General features: G+C 32.8%; 4 protein-coding genes across 4 annotated transcripts; 2 read left to right on the forward strand and 2 right to left on the reverse strand.

Moving 5' to 3' along the window:
• Positions 1–1,127: 1,127 nt before the first annotated feature.
• LOC100783790 (dehydration-responsive element-binding protein 3) lies at positions 1,128–1,780 on the reverse strand. The gene is made up of 2 exons (XM_003534380.2): positions 1,695–1,780; positions 1,128–1,614 (listed from the first exon to the last, which is right to left on the reverse strand). Exons 1-2 carry the CDS (start codon positions 1,778–1,780, stop codon positions 1,128–1,130), a joined length of 573 nt encoding a protein of 190 aa, XP_003534428.2.
• A 4,849-nt stretch (positions 1,781–6,629) lies between these two features.
• On the forward strand, positions 6,630–8,482 carry LOC100782184 (GDSL esterase/lipase At1g71250). The gene is made up of 5 exons (XM_003534377.5): positions 6,630–7,159; positions 7,261–7,388; positions 7,473–7,715; positions 7,805–8,060; positions 8,151–8,482. The coding sequence occupies exons 1-5, from the start codon at positions 6,736–6,738 to the stop codon at positions 8,369–8,371; spliced, it is 1,272 nt and encodes a 423-aa protein (XP_003534425.4). The 5' UTR covers positions 6,630–6,735; the 3' UTR covers positions 8,372–8,482.
• Positions 8,483–9,449: 967 nt separating this feature from the next.
• Positions 9,450–10,866, forward strand: LOC100782719 (DNA repair RAD52-like protein 1, mitochondrial). The gene is made up of 4 exons (XM_014762355.3): positions 9,450–9,719; positions 9,793–9,830; positions 9,899–9,993; positions 10,427–10,866. The coding sequence occupies exons 1-4, from the start codon at positions 9,472–9,474 to the stop codon at positions 10,568–10,570; spliced, it is 525 nt and encodes a 174-aa protein (XP_014617841.1). The 5' UTR covers positions 9,450–9,471; the 3' UTR covers positions 10,571–10,866.
• A 551-nt stretch (positions 10,867–11,417) lies between these two features.
• On the reverse strand, positions 11,418–13,940 carry LOC100781100 (eukaryotic translation initiation factor 3 subunit I). The gene is made up of 5 exons (XM_003534375.4): positions 13,188–13,940; positions 12,998–13,087; positions 12,636–12,722; positions 12,470–12,549; positions 11,418–11,613 (listed from the first exon to the last, which is right to left on the reverse strand). The coding sequence occupies exons 1-5, from the start codon at positions 13,833–13,835 to the stop codon at positions 11,538–11,540; spliced, it is 981 nt and encodes a 326-aa protein (XP_003534423.1). The 5' UTR covers positions 13,836–13,940; the 3' UTR covers positions 11,418–11,537.

Here is a 13,940-nt window from a genome sequence, read left to right on the forward strand (position 1 = left end):
TCCAATCTGTTTTTTTTTTAATATATTTTTGGCTGGAAAAGCAGAGGACTAGAAGGGATTTAATTTATGGATCATACTAATAGAACCCTAAAATAAGTTTAAATACATGTAGTAAGAATTGAATGGTCAATCCACCAAAAAGAAAAACCCAAGGGTTATAGCCGATCCATTCATTTATGACATAACGCAGAGTAAATCTACCCAAACTTATTCTCATTTCTGTAACCAAAGGATGAGAGTAAACTTCTTCTGTGTGTGTGAATAACTAATTTCTTCTTTTCCTTCTTGACTTGGAAGTGTAATATTAAAATTAACAACTGAGAGTATCCAACATAGTAGGGCCTAGACAACAAATTAAGGTTTGATATATTAGAGGCAGAGAAAAGAAATGCATAATTCACTTTAAAACAACCAAAGTCTGTTATGTATGAAAAAATGTTAAAGCGAATAAAAATCAAGAAGTAAATATGCGATCTTATAAATGGAATTGATTTTTATTACGCTATCGAAAGTGATATTGATAAAAGAATTACAATTATTTGTTGAGGCAAGAATTACAAATTTTATTAAAAAATCATAATTGAAAAATGTTTTTAACGTATAATTTATATACAATAATTACTTTTAATGCATTTTGTTTTAATTGTAATCTCACTTAAAAAATAACAATTAATGTTATGAATTTTATTAAAATATACACGTGTCATACTAATATTATTTCTAATATAAATTAGTAAAATCTTGATTCTTAGCTTTTTTTTATATTTTAAACAATTTTTCCACACTTATAAAGGCAAGGATATATATATTACAAGACATGCTTTGCATCTAGAAGAATTTATTTATATTTTATTTATAAAACATATAAAAAATGATTATTCAGAAACACTTATTTAATTAAGGTGCTTAGTGAAATCAGTCTCTCAGTAAACATATATATATATATATATATATATATATATATATATATATATATATATATATATATATATATTTGTCTTGGAGAGCTCCTTTGTACAAGAGTTCAGAAGCAAGTCTTAGAAAAGCAGAGAAGAGTTATTAACAGAAAGTGAAAGAAAATCCAGCTAGTTTCTAGAAGCAGTGGGTGGCGAATTGCAAAAGCAGCGTTAAGGGACAAGAGTGGCAGAAGTTGATCCCACGATGAGAATGTCATCGTTGAAATCGAAGAGTTGGTCCCATGAGAAATCTCCGAAAGTGGAGTCCACCCTAAGGGGACTCATAAGAGGAGCTTCCATGACATCGTGAAAGGACGAGGTGGTGGTGGAAGTGAAAATAGATTCTTGTTCTTCTTTGGGAGGCGGAGAGTGGAGAGCGGCTTCAGCTGCGGCGGACTGTATGTCCCTCCGGGAAGATGAGAGAGGTCGAGGCAGGGAGTGTACGAGGTCGGGGAAATTAAGAGTGGCAGATGTTCCTTTGAGGAAGAAAGCAGCGGAGTCATAAGCGCGAGCCGCCATCTCAGGCGAGCCGAAGGAGCCGAGCCATATGCGTGTTTTCTGGCCCGGGAGCCTTATCTCAGAGACGTAGCGTCCCCAGCTGCGTTTGCGCACTCCGCGGAATGCAGATTGGCGCTTCCTTTTGGCTTTCTCACTGATGCTGCACATCAATAACACTCGGATCAATAATTGAGGTTTAAGCCTTGTGCTGGGGGGTTTATGTACACCACTGTCTTCTACACTGTATCTCTGTGGCTCCCACTGGATTTTGCTTTTTCAACAACACAGTCAACATCATACGTTTTTTCCGCATTTCCAAAATCCATCACACTAACTATTTCATTTCATTTTTACACACACAACTTCAGATTCTTAGTAATTTCAACCTGCCTCAAAATTCAACAAGTTTTCTTACATAAACATATTATACTTTCTCATCAACTCAATCTATTCTTTTATTTTAACCCCTGCATTTAAAGTATTTCACTCTTTAATCAGATCTTAAGATATCATATAAACTTCAATTCTTTCGTTATCAAACTAATTCTTGATTTAAAATTTAATCATATTCAAAATTAACCTTCTCATATGAAGATTAAATCTAAATTTTTTCTTATAAATTTAACATGGGTCATCCATTGAGTTATATTTATTATATTTGTTAATAATAGTCCCACATCGAGTAATTCATGAACATGATAAATGCTTATATAACTGGATAGACCACCCCCTTATGAACTGGTTTTTAAGGGGACCTTTTGGATGCCTTGGTTGCACTATAAAATTTGATATGGTATCAGAGCAATATTCTGATGCCTTGGCTGCACTATAAAATTTAATAATATTCTCGGATCATTAATATTATCTTTTTTGTTTTATTTTTTTATTTTGATTCAGTTAAACTCTTTAAGATATTACTAATAAATAATTTAATTTATTAAAATATAATAAATAAAATTAAATTAGATCAAAATTATATTAAAACCTATTAATAAATGAAAAATCTTAAAATAAGTAATTTTAAATTGAAGTTAAATTAGAAGGAAAAAGTAATTTCCTGTATGGCATCAAGTTGCGTGTCCTAATTGATCACTTAATTAGGCTAGGTTGAGGCTAGTGCCCAACAAACTGTGAAGTATGTACGCTCACTTATCAGCTAGACTGAATAGGTTTTGTTTCTTTATAGGTATCGCTTACTTGTCGTTTAATTGTAATTTGCAACAGAAGGTGGTGCTACATACCATCCTTTATTTGTCAATTAGCTAAAATTTTATTATTTCAAGTTGGTTAGGTTACACTAACTGACACATTGCAATTAGTGTTAATTTTGTCAAGTAACTTTCCAGTTCGTTCTTGGCAACTTCTTAACAGCATCTCTAACAACTTACTGCCACATTTGTGCCTTTCACTGATGTAATTGTTAAATTGGTTAGGTTTTTAATAGAGACAGATAAATATTTTATTCACCATTCCAAGTTATTTGGTAATGAACCGAGAGTATAGATTGTTTAAAATGCACTATACAATTAACATATTATCCACGCAATGCTCAATATAATAACAAGCTTTTGATTTTCAAATTGGACATATACTAATAATAATAATAGATTTAATGTAAATAAATACTAATTAATAATAAAATTTAGCGTTTAAAAACGATTGATTTAATTTGTTTTATTACCCCGTTAGATGCATCGTTTTAAATTATTAATTCATTCTTTAGGAGGATCGAAAAACTTTAAGTGTAAAAAATGTTCAATCAAATATTACTTTTCTAGCTGGTCCAAACAATCAAAACCTATAGACAGTAACATATCCATAATTTTTTCTTAGAGGGGACAAAAAATAGTTTATAATATTATCACTTAAAAAAATATCACCAACTATTATAAAATACATAATATCATGAAAAAAAAATTCAAAATACTTATGCTTTTACAAATTATAAATATCTTTTATATATTTTTATATTTTAAAAATGTTCTATAATTTTTTTATTGTCAATATTATAAAAAATTAAAAGGATAAAAAAGTATGATTAATATCAATTTATTCTTTCTTTTTTATTTCTTATATTTTCTTACATTCACTTTAAAACAATTCATCTTATGGGGGTAATATCTATTTTTCAATGGGGGCAATTTTTTTTATTATGCAAGTGAAGATCAATCAAAAAAATCTTGCCCCCACATCCTATAACCTAACCTGGATATATGTGAGTGTTTGTGGGGATGTTTTGGTATACTATTGGAAAGCCTAAAGTCCTAATTACAGTGATACTAAATAAAAAAATTATTAAAATTTGACACCTAAAAAGATAGTAATAAAAAGGTGAAAAATTGACTTATTAAATTATAAATCGGTAAAACTAATTATTGAAATAGATAAAAAATTTAAAATGACTAAAAAATAATCAAATTATGATTTATTTTAAAAATAATAAGAAGAAAATTTGATAAATATATTAAGGATACAAATGGAAGAAATTATAAAAAATTAGAAGTTAAAAATTAATAATTATCATTATAAAAAATGCTAACATTTAAAAAAGAACATAAAAAATTTACTGAAAAATTATTAAAAATATATTTATTTATCAAATAATTAAATAAATTTTTTAATTAATAAAAAAAATAAAAAATAGTTAAATTATCTTGCCGAAGATACTCCAATTTCATGGTAAACATTGTACCAAAATGAAGGGAGGTAATCCAAATCTTCTACCCCATGAGTCATCTCATCTGTACATCAGCATGACATAATTCTATAAAATGCAACAAATTGAAATGAAAATCCACATATTTTTGCCCCCATCTTTCTCACGTTGTGTTGCATAAGAGAAGAGAGTAAATTAGGGGTAGAAAGGACATGGTGAGCAATGTACTATTCGTCATCATAAACGCGTTAAGCCAGCTGGGTGTGAATGAATAAAAACAAGGCAACGTAAAAATGACAATGAATTAATTTAGTGTGTGCAGGAAACACTGGTCTGGTCTGGTCTGGTCTGGTCATACATGTTGACTCTCACGCGCATTAACATCGGAACTCGTGCCTACGTACTGTCCTTCTCTTCCCATCTTGTACCCCAAGCAACAGCTCTACTACAGCTACTATAATTACCTGTCACCTCTCTTCGTGGGCCCCCCTCGTAACAGCCAAATTATTACAGGAGCTAACTATTCATACAACCAGGCGCTGAGAGATTCCTCACCAAAATTTAAATTTAAATATCAAATATGTAAAACTGTGACTAATTCATTTTACATATAATTTAATAAAAATTACTCGTTAAATTTTATAAATCAATATTTGAAAAATATAATTTATTATCAAATTAATCTTAAAATATTATAATTTTTTAATAAAATAATCTCATAAATTTAATGACAAAATCAATTTGTCATATTTTTAATATATTTGGTAATTAAAATTAAATTTTTCATCTTTTAAAAATTAATTTCTTACCACCTCACACTTTCATGGATTAAAATAAATGTTTATCCTTATTTCAAGAGTTAAAAAATTAAAATAGACGTTTGCTGACTTAAAATATTTACTTAAATAGTTATATTTGTGGTGCTCAATTTTATTTAGTGTATATTTAGATTGAAGTTTGTAAGATTATTTCAAGTTTTACTTTTATAAAATTAAGTTTTCAGAAAAAATATTTATATACAAACATACTTTAAAAGTAATCAAACATATCCCAAAAATAAGTGTATTCTCCAAACCTAATTTGGAACTCTTCACCTGCATATCAAACATAGCCTAATACTCAATTTCTAATTAAAGCTTATTTTATAAAAATTTAAAATATATTTAAGTCTAAATAATATTATAATTCAATTGCAAATTGTATATTATTAGAGAAAATCTCACGCTCAGACTCATAAATACAACTCTAACATCCTCCCCAATTCTTATTTGATCATCAAGAGTTCCTCAATATATATCTACTTCGGTTACTGATTAACATGTTTTGGCTTATATGACAGATGTTACTTGTGTAGTCTTTTGTTGTAGTTGTTGAGAATATGTTTGATATTTTTAGTTTTTTTTTTTAAAATAATAATTTAGTTTATCTTTTAAGAATTTTTTATTTGTTTTAAATTTTTAAGATATTGTTTAGAATTAAAAAATATTATATACCTCTAGAATATTATTTAGATTTTAAGATATTATATATATTTGTTTTTTTAATATTAGAATATTATGATTATGTTTAACAAAATCAGTTAAAAAATTAGTTTATTAAAATATAAATGTTTGATAAAATTAGTTATTGCTGAAAAATAATAAATCATGATTTATTTAAAAATGGTAAGAAAAAAATTAATAAATATATTAAAGATAAAAAAGAGAAAATATAAAAAGTTAGAAGTTAACGTTTTTAAAAAAATTACTTAAAATAACATTTCAAAAAATACTAAGTTATTGAGAAACAGTTAAAAAAGTTTATTTACTAAATAATCAAGTGAATTTTTTCAGCTGATAAAAAAGTTAAAAATTAACAATATCTTGTCAAACATAACATTATTTCATCTTATATGTTTTTTTGTGTGTATGAATATATATTTTGTAAAAGAATAAGATATATTGTGTAGAGGAACTGCATCAATATTTCATTCATCTTTATTACAATATTTTACGGACAAACTTGTAACCCTTATTTGCATCATGAGTTTTTAAGGAAATTGACGTAGAAAAAAATATTTGCCTTAGGGTGACTAGCGTTAGGGTGGTTTACGTTTCAAAATCCACAATATACACTTTCGGCAACGCCAGGACTCAATTTTGTCTAATTAATAAAATTAAAGTAACTCAAAACCAAAATATTATTCCTCGATCGTCTAACTCCCAGCATAGTTGAGTAGGTAGTTCTGCTAAGCAACCTAGCCACACACCATTTTAACGGTCGGGGGTTGAGTATCGATCAAGTGATATATATATATATATATATATATATACTCTTGTAACTGATGTGCTAATTTCAGATATATATTGTTAGAGTTGTGTTACATACATATCACAAAATGTTATTTCATACGTTTCCAATATATTTCTTCACGTTCTATCAAAAAAGTTTAAAAGGTGATGAGTGCGCGCAATTCCCGTTGTTACTTTTTTCAAAAAGAAAATCGTTATCCAAAGATTATGACGGGTAAGGTGCATGAAAATTGAGGAGAAGACACACCAAAACTCAGGTTGCCATAAAGAAATTGAAGTTACGATAACGAAGAGCAACCAAAAGCGTGAGCAAAGGCACACAAGCACATACTTGATGGAGTTAGCTTGGCCTTTTGTAGTAGCCGTTTCTGAATGGACAATGATCAATACTAGTTCAATCACCACAACTACAAGACCTTCATTATATATTGTGCACAATAAACTATCTATTTTCCAACTTCAATATTCACTGTTGTTGAGTATTCTAATTCTAATGAGGAACAGGGGTGTGTGGGAAGATGCAAGCACAGCAACAGTGCTTGTACTTGTGCTATGTTCATCGTATGGAATTGCAGAAGTAAAGTCACAGTCACAGAAGGTATCTGGTTTGTTTGTTTTTGGAGATTCATTGGTTGAAGTAGGCAACAATAACTTCCTAAACACCATAGCAAGGGCAAATTACTTTCCTTACGGCATCGACTTCGGCAGGGGTTCCACTGGCCGATTTTCTAATGGCAAATCCCTCATTGACTTCATTGGTAAAATTAAGTCATCTAGTACACTCTTACAATCAATTAATTAACTACTATATCTATATATATTGACCTTAATTACCTTGTTCCTCTAACTTCACATGCAGGAGACTTGCTGGGCATTCCTTCTCCTCCACCTTTTGCAGATCCCTCCACTGTTGGAACCAGAATACTTTATGGTGTCAATTATGCATCAGCTTCTGCCGGCATTCTGGATGAGTCAGGGAGACACTATGTACTGCATGCGTACCTTTTATTGTTTCTTTGATCTTGATCATATCAGTAGAATTTCTAGTTAATTATGAAATCTTTCATTTAGGGTGATCGGTATAGCCTGAGCCAGCAAGTCCTGAACTTTGAGAACACACTGAATCAGTATAGGACAATGATGAATGGAAGTGCATTGAATCAGTTCTTAGCCAAGTCTATAGCAGTTGTGGTAACTGGAAGCAATGACTACATCAACAACTACCTCCTGCCTGGCTTATATGGCTCCAGTCGAAATTATACTGCCCAAGACTTTGGCAATCTACTTGTTAATAGCTATGTGCGACAAATTTTGGTAAATTTAGTTAATATATATCTCTCTTTTTCTCTTAATTAATTCTTCGATCAGTCTGGGCTTAAACATGTATATATGTTGCAATGCAGGCACTACATAGCGTAGGATTAAGGAAGTTCTTCCTAGCAGGAATTGGGCCACTGGGTTGCATCCCTAGTCTTCGAGCCGCTGCTTTAGCCCCAACAGGAAGATGCGTGGACTTGGTTAATCAGATGGTTGGAACTTTTAATGAAGGGCTTAGATCAATGGTGGACCAACTCAACAGAAACCATCCTAATGCTATCTTTGTATACGGTAACACTTACCGTGTCTTTGGTGATATCCTAAATAACCCCGCGGCCTTCGGTAAGTAACATATATGTATATATATTTAGTAATTGCATAATGTTAATTATAACGAGTTTGATATATGAAATGGTACGTTCGTAATGGCAGCGTTTAATGTTGTGGATAGAGCATGTTGTGGAATAGGAAGGAACCGAGGTCAACTAACATGCCTCCCATTACAATTTCCATGCACAAGCAGAAACCAGTATGTGTTTTGGGATGCCTTCCACCCAACAGAATCTGCAACTTATGTCTTCGCATGGAGAGTTGTTAATGGAGCGCCCGATGATAGTTATCCAATTAATATGCAACAAATGGCTACCATTTAATCCACTCTATCTTCCTGTATTCTCCTTTCATTTATAAACCAAAAAAGTGTACCAAAAGTGAAGCCAAATTCTACATCTATTGTTGGGTATAAAATAATTACTTTTGGGCTATTTCATATAATTATTCTACATCTTTGAAATGTAATACCTTTTTTTGGGTGATAAGTGTAATACCTTTTGTCTACGCTTACCGTATAGCTTTCTAATCTGTCAAGCATTAACAAAACTCTTTAACATACATTTAATTGGTAAGAAAGCTCAGGATGAGCTTACATAATTTTTTTTACCGACGACGTCATAAATCAATTAACATCTACATTTTTATTTTGCGTTGTTACTTGATAACATAACATAAAAAAATCTAAAAAAACTAAAACAAAAATAAAAATATTTAGAAGACTAAATTCAAAACATGTAGCAAAAAATTTACAATAACTCATGAAATCTTTTGAACAAAACTCTTAGTAAATGTAAGCCTGAAAATATGAGGACCAAAGGTAATTGAAGCCTAAAAAGTATATATGTTTTGAATAAAGAAAAAAAAATTGAAATTGAGCAGCAGAAAGTAAGTAGTTGGGTGTTGTTAGGTGCACCCAATATTATTGCTGGTAAGGTGAAATGACGAAAATACCTTTGATTTGTAAGCCATTTAAGTTGATCCATAAAATCCTTTCAGATCAACTTGATTTATAAACCTTTTACGGATCAACTTGATCCGTAGAAGCCTTACAGATCAACTTGATCTGTAAGCCTTTTACAGAATAATACAGATCAAGTTGATTCGTAAGACTTCTATGGATCAAGTTGATCCGTATTGCTCCATAAAAGGCTTACGGATCTACTTGATCCGTATCAACCTTACAGATCAACTTGATCCGTATGATTTACGGACCACCCTCACACACACACATCACAAATGCGAAAAAAGTACAGGAACAGTTTTGGTATTTAAAAAAAAAAGCTGGGTGCACCTAGCAACACCCTAAGTAGTTTGAGAAGGCGTCCAATCCACTTGATATTATATAGAATGAGGCCCAGATAGGAAGTGAAGCCCATTTAAAGGGTTGACAGTGGTGAGTGGGAGGCATTTTGATTTGAGAATGGCATCAGCGTGTCTGAAATTGAGAAATTTGAGCAGAGGAGGAGGAGCATTTAGGTGTGGGCGTTATTCGAAGTTGATACATGCAGAGAGAGAGAGAGAAGAAGAAGAAGAGGAGGTGCCGAGTTCTAGAATCTCTAGGCCGCTCTCTGAAATACTGAAAGAGCTGAACAAGAAAGTACCGGACTCCCTCGTCAAAACCCGCCTCCAGAAAGATCAAGATGCCTCCCCCATCAGATTCATTCCCTGGTTCGTTCTCTTCTATTCTCCCCATACATAACATACCCTTCCTTAATCATCTATCTATTTGCATTTTTTCCAGGCATGTTGTCAATCGCATTTTGAACTTACACGCTCCTGGTAATACTATAACCTAACCCTTTTCTTTTCTTATGCTTATTAATTAATAACTAATGCTATTATTCTAGAGTGGTCTGGTGAGGTTCGGAATATCACCTATTCCGCCGATGCCAAGTCTGTCTCCGTTGTCTACCGAGTTACCCTTTATGGGACTGATGCTGAGGTACGTGCAATTACAAAGCAGGGCATGATGTTGAATAATATGAAAACCACAAGAAAATCTTCCAAGTTGTTTATGTTTTTTATAAGACTTGTTTTGGAAATAATTTTCAAAACTTAATAGATTTTGGATCAGAATTTTATTATTGAATAGTATTGATTTGTTTTAGAAAAATAGCTTTTTGTAACTAAAATGTGAGATGAGAATCAAACAAACTCTTAGTGTTTTTGTGTGTCTAGCTAATCTGACTGCCTTGCTCACCTTAGTGTTTTAGCTCACAAAAAATTGGACTATAGTTCTTGATTGTCTCTGGGTAGCTGTATTTGAACATATTGAGAAAATGTAGTTATGGTGATTGAGTTGGAAAATTAGCAGATTTTGTTAGTTCCTCTTCATTCTGTCTTATTGACCCGGTAAGTCCCATTTATTTCTCTAGATATTTAGGGAATCAACTGGTACTGCTTCAGTAGACGACACAAGTTATGGAGATCCTGTACAGAAGGCAGAAGCAATGGCTTTTCGTAGAGCTTGTGCACGCTTTGGACTGGGGCTCCACCTTTATCATGAAGATGCATCATAATTAACCAGCAGTTCTGCTTCTCAGCTTCAATGTTTTGATGATGGCCATCGTTTTCTTTTTTGCCTATAGTTATGATCATTTGTGATCATATTGCAACACTAGAAGGGAAATATTTTGTTGTAACCTGATGGAGACCTACTAAGCTTCAATCACTGTATGCAAGGTTTGCCATATTTTTTATCCTTTGAACTTCTCCAGTTATCTGCCATGCAATTGGGAGAATTTATGTTCTATTACACATCTGATGTAGAACAGTTAGAACAGTTTTATGCAACCTCGTTCATTGTGGTATGTAATGCTAACGGCTGTACTTATGACATAGGTTCTGGGAACAAAATATGTTCCGTGCGGGTGCTGATGTATTTTTAAAAACAAAATACTATTTTTAGTTAAACAGATGAGATCCTAAATCCTTTGGAAGTCTTTTTTTTAGACCATATTTATGTGATACACTAATTTAATTACACGTTATTTAACAAACAATTCCTTATCTAAAACCTGACTTTTAAAAATTATTTACAAAACAAGTGTTTCGGGATCAATAATGGAAACACCCATTATTTGAAAGTGCAAACAGAATCACCCTTTATATGAAGGGCAGGGCAGGTTGAAATCATCCAATTATGCAAATCTACCACCGAGGCCCCAGCTCATTATGATTTACGCTAGATACAAAGTGAGCTCATACGAATACAAAAAGAGTTCCAATTCGCGCCTAATATATATGCCAAACTTCTAATCTTATCAAAATCTTGTGCCGTGGGAAGTAAAACTCCTTAATTAAGAGTGCCACTCCAACCAAAATTGACCATGTCGATACAACATAAACCAAAAATGCATAAATTCATTAAAAAAAATTCTTCCATATTACCAATATAGGGAGCATCGCATTACAAAAATGTTGGTTGAGAATAATTAAAAGCTAACTTCTAGGAACCACCTAATTTTAACCACAAACCATCAGGCACTAAATTTTGATGTTGAAATAATCTGGGTCGAAGTGGTGCAACCGTACATAACCATCTTCACCTCCACTTGAAAAACTGCAAAAGAAAAAAAAATGGAAGACATGTAAGAAGTAAAAGAAACAGCCTGAAAGTTATTCAGAAACCTGTAAAACTAAAGTGCAGTATCAAATAAACACTACTAGACATTGAGACATAGTGACATACAATTTTTTTTAAAAAAAACAATGAAATGTATATATATCAAATGGAGATACATTTGCAACATAGGTTTGCAATAATCACAATAAATGTGTCAATTTACTACATTGAATGAAACTCATTCTAAAACAGTTATTACATACAGAGAACAAATATATTGTTTAGCATAAATTTAAAAGTTCCATCTACTTTAAAGGGCAAATGAGATATTACTAGGCACCAAACAAGTGAATATTAATAATTTCATCAATTCATGATCAATGACAAAATCAGAACCAGTTCATGTTATATCATTATGCATTCTTCCTACATCTCTAATGATATCTCAACACAAACTACTATATATCAACTATAAGGATCTTCATTCAAGGTTAAATTTCATGTAAATATTGATCCGTATAACCAAATGTTGAAATTTATACATTATACGTTAACAATTATACCAAATCTGGGTTTTGATTGATCAATGTAGTGGATCCCACCAAGTGGAACAGAGAGGTATCTATGTTTACACCATACAAATTGGACAATTATGCATAGTAAATGGTTTAACACAGGGCATGGTATTGAGATTTTAAACAGTTAAGTGAAAGAAACGGAGCAATATTCATCATACAAAGTAAAAGGTTTAACATAAGCATGGTTGTCAATTTCTCCAACGAACGGAAGGTTTCATTGAATAAAAGTATGTCATGAAGCAAAACAAAAGGGAGGTGAAGAACAGAGAACATACCTTTTTCCATCAGGGTTAAAAGCCAATGCATTAATTGGTCCAAAGTGGCCTTTCACACCCCCAATTTCTTCTTGAAGAATCTAATGAAATAAAAAAGCGAAATAAGTAGACATTCAATACCATTACAGAACTCAACATATAGTATAGGAAGGAAAAAAAAACCTACCTTGTCAAAGAATTTGGCTTCGAATTTGCCAGCACGATGATCAGTAGTTGTAACAGCTGAGGCATCCTGACCACCTCCAATAACCACCTACACAAGGTATAGAATTCAGAAAATCACACAAGTCGCATATCACCCAAATAAAACATGGAAGGAAACTAAAGCATATAGAAGATGATGAAATATTTTGTTAAGTGTTATGAATTAGAGAGCAATGGCAATGTGCAAGAACCGTGTTTGTGGTTTATGGGGAATAAATATCAGGTTTCCAGGATAAAGACATCAACCAAAAAAAGCAGAAGGAAAATTGCTTGCAGTGATAGGAACATGACACAGCACAAGGATATAGCTGCGTAGATACATACATGATCAAGAAGAGGTGACATGGTAACTGCATTGACTGGGCGTTCTGTGACATAGGTCTTGATAAGAGTCAATGACCTAGTATCCCAAAGCTAGAGAAAAAACAGAACAAAAAAAGAAAAAGAGTGGTTAGGTGAAAATAGAAAGAAGGGATGAGAGATAAACATTAAAGAGGAAGAGAAAGAATAATACCCTGGCAGACTTATCAAGGGAACCAGTAAGGAAATGTGAACCATCGGCAGACTTGGCAAGCGAAGTTACAGTCTTTTTATGGCCAGATTCCTTGTCGGACTCTTTAAGCAGTTTTCCGGTCTCGGAATCCCAAATACGAATAACAGCATCTTCCCCGGCACTAATAATGGTACTGTTGAGGGGTCCCCAAATAGCTCTGTTTATCCTTCCCAGAGGACCCTTAATGAGAAGCAGAGACTCCCCACTCTGCTCGGTTGGATCGTCAGCAATGCGTTTGACATGGATTGCAGAGGATAACTCCATGAAGGGGTCGGTGGTGATAACGGCCAGCCTATCACCGACGGAGAAATCGACGGACCTGGCAGGGGAATCGAAATTGAAGGTGTACAATTGCAGACCGCTTTGCACGTCCCATAGCTTGGCGGTCTGATCGGCACTACCCGTGATCAGACGAACCGAATCTCTTGAGACGTCGCAGGTCCAAACGGCGCCGTTGTGGCCGCGATAAGTGCCCAAGCGTTCGCCATTGTCGGCAAACCAGACGGTTGGGTTGTGGTCCTTGGCGCAGGAGAAGAGGAGATCGCCGTCCCTGTTGTATTTCAGGAACGTCAATGGCCTCTCATGACCTTTCATCAAAATTGGTCTCATCTTTCAGAACACTCACTCACAAGGGGCTGCAGCAGCTACCGGTGCGAGTGTATCCTCAGTTAGGGTTCAACATTCGCTTATTAATATTTTAACCTATTATCTTAC

Source organism: Glycine max, chromosome 9, assembly GCF_000004515.6.
Source record: "Glycine max cultivar Williams 82 chromosome 9, Glycine_max_v4.0, whole genome shotgun sequence".
Lineage (NCBI taxonomy): Eukaryota > Viridiplantae > Streptophyta > Magnoliopsida > Fabales > Fabaceae > Glycine > Glycine max.

Coding starts and splice junctions, on each gene's coding strand:
- LOC100783790 (XM_003534380.2), bottom strand. CDS start 1,780: ATGGATTTTGGAAATGCGGAAAAAACGTATGATGTTGACTGTGTTGTT. Junction 1,615..1,694: donor GGGAGCCACAGAGATACAGT/GTAGAAGACAGT, acceptor ATTGATGTGCAG/CATCAGTGAGAAAGCCAAAA.
- LOC100782184 (XM_003534377.5), top strand. CDS start 6,736: ATGGAGTTAGCTTGGCCTTTTGTAGTAGCCGTTTCTGAATGGACAATG. Junction 7,389..7,472: donor ATGAGTCAGGGAGACACTAT/GTACTGCATGCG, acceptor TCTTTCATTTAG/GGTGATCGGTATAGCCTGAG. Junction 8,061..8,150: donor AAATAACCCCGCGGCCTTCG/GTAAGTAACATA, acceptor TCGTAATGGCAG/CGTTTAATGTTGTGGATAGA.
- LOC100782719 (XM_014762355.3), top strand. CDS start 9,472: ATGGCATCAGCGTGTCTGAAATTGAGAAATTTGAGCAGAGGAGGAGGA. Junction 9,831..9,898: donor TTTGAACTTACACGCTCCTG/GTAATACTATAA, acceptor CTATTATTCTAG/AGTGGTCTGGTGAGGTTCGG. Junction 9,994..10,426: donor TTTATGGGACTGATGCTGAG/GTACGTGCAATT, acceptor TTATTTCTCTAG/ATATTTAGGGAATCAACTGG.
- LOC100781100 (XM_003534375.4), bottom strand. CDS start 13,835: ATGAGACCAATTTTGATGAAAGGTCATGAGAGGCCATTGACGTTCCTG. Junction 12,723..12,997: donor TGTCACCTCTTCTTGATCAT/GTATGTATCTAC, acceptor TACCTTGTGTAG/GTGGTTATTGGAGGTGGTCA. Junction 12,550..12,635: donor AAGCCAAATTCTTTGACAAG/GTAGGTTTTTTT, acceptor TTATTTCATTAG/ATTCTTCAAGAAGAAATTGG.